General features: G+C 32.6%; 1 protein-coding gene across 1 annotated transcript; it reads right to left on the bottom strand.

Annotated features, from left to right (window-relative positions):
* Positions 1–906: 906 nt before the first annotated feature.
* LOC149013394 (acid phosphatase 1-like) lies at positions 907–2039 on the bottom strand. Its single transcript, XM_089160184.1, has 3 exons — positions 1642–2039; positions 1229–1438; positions 907–1084 (listed from the first exon to the last, which is right to left on the bottom strand). Exons 1-3 carry the CDS (start codon positions 2031–2033, stop codon positions 907–909), a joined length of 780 nt encoding a protein of 259 aa, XP_089016310.1. The 5' UTR covers positions 2034–2039.
* Positions 2040–7720: the final 5681 nt, after the last annotated feature.

Below are 7720 nucleotides of genomic sequence, written 5' to 3'. Positions count from 1 at the left end.
AGAAGGACGAAAGAGCGACGTTGCCACTGCCGGCACCTTCAATGCTAACTCGCTAAAAGCAAAATCTCTTGAAGGTTAATCTCTTCGTCTTTTGGAGCTTCAGAACCAGCAAGGAACGCATCCATTTGAGATGCCAGCAGGTACTTCACAAGCGGTGTTTGATCCACAACTGAAATCAACTGCCTCGGTATGTTCAGCAAAGATGGCAGGCGTTCAGGTCTTATCTCAGCTTGATCTCATGGAAGATCTCTCATTGTTTTAGAGAGGCAAATCGTGTGGCAGATATCCTTGCTGAGTCAGCTGCGAAGCTGATAAATGGCCAAGAGCCATATTGCAGGAACTATCTAATGATGCTATGGGTATTTCAAGATTGTTCAGTTACAATGAGAATTAATATTCTGACTTGCTCGAGGATTTTGCCCCCATTGATGGCAATGCTGAAGGGTGGGGAGGGATCCTCTTTGATGTACTTGTAGTTACTGTGTTTTTCGCTTCTTAATGAAAATGATCCTTTTTGCAAATATATATACGGGAATCTTCACTCCCTTTATACGATCAAGAGTTCTACTCGGGCAATCACTAAAGAATTTGTTTATGTTATTCTGATTAAGAAAAAGATTATAGGGTGTCTTGGCCTTGGAAGTGTAGAGAGCCAGTGAAAAGGCTCTGCTATTCAAATTTGAATGGAGGTTTCTTAATGAAACTCAATTTACTGTACTGTTGGTAAAGCATAAAATGATGCAAACTGTGAGAAATAGTACTGAATGTTCTAATTGATGTTAATATTCAAACAATGTTCCATATCCAAGTCAAACAGAGGGTGCATGTGGGTGGTAATGGAAGAAGCTTCAGATTAGGAGACTTTTGTTGGGGTTGAATGGTGATGAAATAGAGATGCCTTGCCTTTCAGGGAATGTAATACAAGGAATTGGGAAGTTTGAATGTTCTCATGGCACTAGGATGTCCCAAAAGGCTGGGCCACTGTGATCCAACCATTCCCCATATGTGATAGCCTTCATTGATCAGCTTCCTCCTCTGCTCTGCTTTGTACTGTCCTGCTGTCATGCCATTGTTCTTACAGCTCCTATTACAAACACAAGAGGGGGAGATCATACTTATTTGAAATAATGAGTATTCCTATTATGAAATTGAAAGGAGAAATTAAGAGGACCTGCAAAATGAATCTAGCTTTTCTTTGAACAAAGTGGAAGAACAGAATTTAACTCACCTTAATAAGAGACCAGACCAACCAAAGTAGCCAACCTTAAGGAGGTTATCAGTTGTGGGAGCCCTGAGGTGTTCTCCTCTTGAAGAGATCAAGAAGATCTTCAACCCTCTTTCTTTTATCTCTTTGAAGAGGTTCATTGAGTGCTTCAAAGCTGGAGCTTTTTCCTCCCACACCCATTTTTCAAAGGCTGTAATGTTGAACATCTCCCCCCTAAACAGAAATGGATAAACAAAGTTACATTTTTGTAATGAAACCATCTTCATTTTTTTTAAAGATTTGTTCAACAGATTTGGTTTCAGAGATGGGATCAGAAAATCAATGACTTCAGAAAGAAGTCACCTGAGCATTGATCAAACCTCAATCTCATTTCTGATCTGGGCTTAAAGAAACTAAAGTATAGCTATATACAGTACCCGTGGTGATGTTCCTTGAAGTACGGAGCAGTAGAGAGAAGGGTATCATCAACATCGAAGATCCATGCATCTTTGCCATCACCACTCGACCTGAAGGTTTTACTGAGATAGATGCTGCATTCTTCTAGTGCTTTCTCTGAATCAACTGTATACTGAGTGGAACTCATGTACTTGCCAATGTAGTCCGTGCATTCTTCAGGGACAAATTCGAATTTACGAATGTTATGGAGCTCGACATTGATCCTCCAAGCTTCACAGTAGTTCTTCAGGGTTATCTTCAGGTCCTCCGAGTTCTTCCATGTCTTCCTCTGGTTCAAGATGTTCCAGTCTGCAACTGCTACACCAACAAGGAGGATAGAGAAGCACAACAACAGACCCAGACTGCTTCCCATTTTCTTCTTCTTGTTCTCTATGATCAAAAGAAAAATGGATTGAATTTTTATATTACTGGGTTTCCATTGATTATGGTTTTTCGGTTAAATTCCATTGATGATGATTTCAAGATTAAAAACCAACATCGGTGTAGCCAGCAAGTGGGGTTCTCTTGCAACGGTTCATTAGAATTCATTTGCTGGGACTTCCATCTATATCCTATTTTTGGTCAAGGACTTCATCTACATCCTTTTTCTGGGCAAAGACTTCATCACTATCGCTTATCGACATAAAGTCGGTTTCTTCCGATTATTATTATTTTAGTATTTTAATGAAACGATGGTTTAGAATGATTTTTTTTAAAACCACATTGATGGAGTTGCAATTTCCATTATTCACTTGAGCATATTCTGTTTGCTCAAGATAATAGCCGGAGCCGGTTACACGCCTGATTTTCCTTAGCGAAATAGGGATCTCAATATGGCTACTGTCAACAACTTTTCCTTCGAATTATCAGCTCCACCAAAAGGGGGCGAATAATTGTTTCATTCTAATAGAAACGACATGTTGGTGTTGAATATCCCGATTGTAGACCACACCAAGTTGGATTGCTCTCGTCAGAACTAATTGAATTGTTAGGATTATCTTAATATAATATGTGGGATTTGATTAATCACTTGGGTTAATAATTGATGGAGTCTCAAAACATCGAGCCGATGTGCTACCATCAATTTTAAAATGGATCAAACCAGTCCATTGTGGAAGTGAACTAAGGTTTGGGATTGCTATTATAAATAGCTATAACGGGATCCCTCCAATCACTTAAGTTTTTTGTTCTCTTCTCTCTCCACAAGAAAAAACTATGGTAGGAAAGACGAAGAAATAAAGAAGGCATCGTCACTCTATGCATTCTAGCATTCAAGATTTAGTTTAATTTTCTTCAACATATGTCAGGTTTATGGTATGCACAATTCTTTTAAACATTATATTATATTATAATCTTACAAGGAATTTAATTAAGGTTTTAAGAAAAATCTAAAGGTACTCAATCAATTGACATCAGAGCCAATTTCTATAATAATTAAACTTATGATTGTTATGATTATATATTAACCCCTTAGCTAGTTATGCTTTATATTAATATATTGTGCATATTTTCTTACTCCGATTACAACTTTTGGATAAAGATAATAAGAAAATGAATGTAATCTACCGAAGTGGCATCACTCCACTTTCTTATTGCTTGTATCATAGTCAAAGTTTGGTGACATTTACCCAAAGGTGATGTCATCTAAGTAATAATAATAATATATATACTCAAGTGGGAATGAATAATAATTTGAGGAATTTCATTTACCTAAAGATAATAAGAGTTTCGAGAATTATTGTTAGTATTCAATTCTTAAATGTGGTTTAATACATTAAAATATTTTGGGAAGTATAATTTAGGAGTTTCTTATCACCTAAAGGTAAAAGGAATTTTTGAAAATTATTGCTATCCGGCAGTATTTGCAAAACTACATGTGAGCAATGCATATTTTACTCCAAATGTTGAAATATTACTTGGCTAGTTCATGTTGGTTAAAGTTTTACGTCTTAGCATATTTGGTATCATGTATATTTAAGGGTGACATGTTATTCTTATTTCATATGATTATAATATAATTGCTTGAATGCCTTTCTTGTGCTTTCACTTGTGTTGTTCTTTTGAATATTTATTCTCCCCTACAGATGTCTGCCCAAGCTAATGCTTTGGCTTCAATTCCTACTCTCTTTGGGGAAAACTATAAAAGATGGAAAGATGAACTAAATGTTACATTAGGACTATAATGTGGCTCTTAAAGAGCCAAAGCCCGCTGCCCTTACCACTGCAAGTACTCATAAGAATAAGCTAAAGTATAAAGAATAGGTGACAACCAACAAGAAAAGTTTAATAATAATAAAAAAAGTTCATCCCTAAGTCCATGCGTGACAGTGTGGAGATGAAAGACATTGTAGTAGAATATCTTATAGAGATGAAAGCAGTGTTTGAGTTATCACAAAATGGTTAGAAATGAAAATTGATATCTAAGCTGACTTCATCTACGTTTGATGGTACGGAAAATGTTAGAGAATATCTTTTGGAGTTGTCTTCTACAAAAAATAAATTAAAGTATCATGAGACAATGATCGATGATGAATTTATAGTTCATCTTGCTATTAAATCTCTTCTATAATCATATACTAAGCTTAGAACTTCACTCAATGTGTAGACAAAGGAAAAGACCATGAAAGACCTCATTTCCATATGTGCTTAAGAAGAAAGCAACAAGAAAAAGACAGGAATCGAGTATAAATCTGGTTGAAGATAACAAGGCATGTGCTATAAGTTTCACAAGAACAAACAAAATTCTTTCAAGAAAAACAAGTATCATCCATATAACAAGAAGAAGAAAAACCATGGTAATATTTGATGAGCACATTTATGTGTGAAATTTAGTGCATAAAGCATGCATTTTACACGCTTAGAGTGGAGCTACCTTGGGTTTTATGTTGTTTTTGCAGGTTTTATGAATTTTTAGGACTTTAGCGAATATCTGGAGTTTTTGGTATGAAACATGCAAATTTTCACATCAAGAGGTCCATTCAAATTCTCAAGCGCAGAAATGGGTTTGATTTGAAGCATGATGGGCTAAATATGTGATTATGAGCCAACTCCAGAATATCTTATAAAATTAGATTAGGATTTTTATTTTACTTTTTTATATTGTAATTGAAAATTGTATGGGACCCACAAATAGTCAAAGACTAGGGTTTTCTATTCTTTTTAGAAGATTTTATTTTGTTAGATTTTATTTATTTCTCTAATTAGTTTTTTCACTCTCTTCCCACTTTCTATAATTTTCTATATTTTATTTTATTCTTTTTCCTTAATTAACCTAAAATCACTTTTCTAAAATATATATATATATATATATATATATATTCCTTCTTTCCTTCTTCCACTCTTTCTCTTTCTTCTCCACCTTCTCTACATATAACTCAATCTTAAGTTTGTTATAAATAATATTTATTTATGGATGTCCATTACCCTCAAAGATATTGTACTTCCAATTAAAGATCTCAACTACCTCAAAAGATATTACCATATCAGAGAAGATGACAGTTCCATTATAAATATGTAATGACTAACTCAATAGATGAGCTGAACTCATCTTGTTTTCTTCTTTGTATTCAATATATCTGCTTTATTTTATAATACGTTTCTATTCAAAGATATTGTGAACGACTCCGCTCAAAGTATTGTGTTTTGAGAAGAAAAATAAAAGACTACGTATCATTATGTTTTCTATTCCAAAGTGAAAAGAATGATCAACCTCCTCGCGCGTTTTTGTAAACAATGGAGTTTACCTTCTCCATCTTGAAATGTAAGTGCATCGTGATAAAAAAAATGTATGTATTTTATTAAATATAAGAATCAAATAATATATTAGGTTGTTTTAATAATTATGGTTTGTCATTAACCAATCTAAACATAATGATTTTATTTATTGTATACAGTGGTTGTTAGTCTTGCACCACAAATATTGTTAAATGCACTTGAAGTTAAAAGATTTGAAACTGTAAATGAATACAGTTCTACAAATGAACATGAAGTTGCAAGATTTGAAATTGTAAATGAGTACAGTTCTGCAGATGCACTTGAAGTTGTAATATTTGAAAACTAAATGAGTACAGTTCTGCAGATGCACATGAAGCTATAATATTTGAAATTATAAATAAATACAGTTTTGTAGATGCACATGAAGTTGTAAGATTTGAAATTGTAAATAAATATAGTACTGTAGTTTTTTAAATTAATTCTCTATTGAAATTATGTGGAGAAAATATTGATGAAAATATGCCAGTAAATTTTCAAGCTTCAGATTTGTTGTTACAATAGCAATATTGTAAAAGGAGTTTTAAGAAATTCTTTGAATGATATGAGATTATTTGTGACTGAGTAAAATAATTGACTATTAATGAAAAGTCAATAAACTCATATTATTACAACTGCTCCATTCCCTGAAGTGAAGGTAGCAATTCAGATATGCCTTAAAAAAGGCAAAATTATAATTATGGTCATGATTGTGGAAGTGGAAGAGGCAAAAGACGAAAATATTACCATTTTTATGATGAAAATAAATAAGAGAAAATAAGCTTCAAGGAGTAAAGATAATATATGTTATTGATGTGGTATGAAATGTTATTAGACACATCTGTCATACTCCACAATATTTTATTAAGTTTTGTCAAACTTCAATTAAAGGAATGAAGATAATGTGGAGATGAATATGACTTTTCAAAGCAATGATATTGAAGCAAATTTTTGCCCATAATGCGAATGATTTTGATGACCTTACAGATACTACACATTTAGATGCTGCAAACTCCTTTGAAGATAATAATTGAAGATTTGATTATGTTCTTGGAGTTCAAATAAAAATAAAATTGATATTATGTTACTTTGTAATTCTTTTCCCCTCAAATTTCATCTCATATGTTATTTTATCTTAAATTTAACATTTTTCCTTTCTAATTTTTTTTTATTGATTTCTATATATCTTTTGATGTATTTTATTTAATTTTGATGAAGATATGAATATTTCTTAATATGGCATGATGCATATTATACTGAGAGAAAAAAAATTCTCTTATTGGATGATACGGAAACCAATGTTTATTCAATACTTGGTAGTAAAACATTGATTGAAAGCTCCGGAAGAGCTAATATATTATTAATTGGGGATCAAATTTGAAATAAATAATGCATTATTTTATAGTAAATCTCAAAGAAACTTATTAAGTTTTCAAAGTTATTTACCAAAATGATTATTAGATTGAGACTACAAATAATGGTAAAAGTGAATATCTATACATTTCTACAAAAGTGTTATATATTTTCTCCTAATTTGTACTACACGAATATTGGCATGGTTGAAACACATGATTAAGTAAATCAAAAAAACATTGATTCTGATAGTTTTATTGTTTGGCATGATCGCGGTTAGACCATCCGGATCAAGTATGATGCGAAAAATTATTGAAAATTCATTTGTCATCCATTGAAGAACCAGAAGATTCTTCAACTAATTTTATTTTCTTATGCTACTTGTTCTCAAGAGAAATTTATTATTAGATATTCACCAACTAAAGTTGAGATTGAACATTCTACGTCTTTGAAACGTATACAAGGTCAAATACGGGCTCATTCACCCATCATGTGGACCATTCAAATACTATATGATTGTAGTAGATGTATCTATAAAATGGTCACATGTATGTTCATTATGAACTCGCAATTTGATATTTGCGAGATTGATTACTCAAATAATTTAAGAGCACAATTTATGGATTATAAAATAAAGATTGTTTGTCTTGATAATACTAGTGAATTTACATCTCAGGCTTTATAATTGTTGTATAAACAACTGAGTTCACAGTTGAATAACTTATTGCTTATGTTTATATCCAAAATGGTTTGGTAAAATTATTTATTAAATGTCTCCAAGTAATAGTTAAACCATTGTTATGAGAACAAAGTCCCGTGTTGGCATGTGGATATGTTATATGCAGCATCATTTGTATGCATCAGGACAAAATGTTGTCATAAATTCTCATCTTGAAATTTTTAGATGTGCGACTTATATTCTAATTACTCCACTACAGCGCACAAAGATGAGTTCCC

This window comes from Hakea prostrata, chromosome 6, assembly GCF_041222555.1.
Source record: "Hakea prostrata isolate BN-2017 chromosome 6, UWA_Hpros_2, whole genome shotgun sequence".
Taxonomy (NCBI): Eukaryota; Viridiplantae; Streptophyta; class Magnoliopsida; order Proteales; family Proteaceae; genus Hakea; species Hakea prostrata.
This window is presented reverse-complemented; position numbering and strand designations above follow the sequence as displayed.

Bases quoted from the DNA above. Each gene is read 5' to 3' on its own strand.
- LOC149013394 (XM_089160184.1), bottom strand. From the start codon at position 2,033: ATGGGAAGCAGTCTGGGTCTGTTGTTGTGCTTCTCTATCCTCCTTGTT. The intron at 1,439-1,641 runs GTACTGTATATA...ATTTCTGTTTAG, and splicing joins TTCAAGGAACATCACCACGG to GGGGGAGATGTTCAACATTA. The intron at 1,085-1,228 runs GTGAGTTAAATT...TGTTTGTAATAG, and splicing joins TGGTCTGGTCTCTTATTAAG to GAGCTGTAAGAACAATGGCA.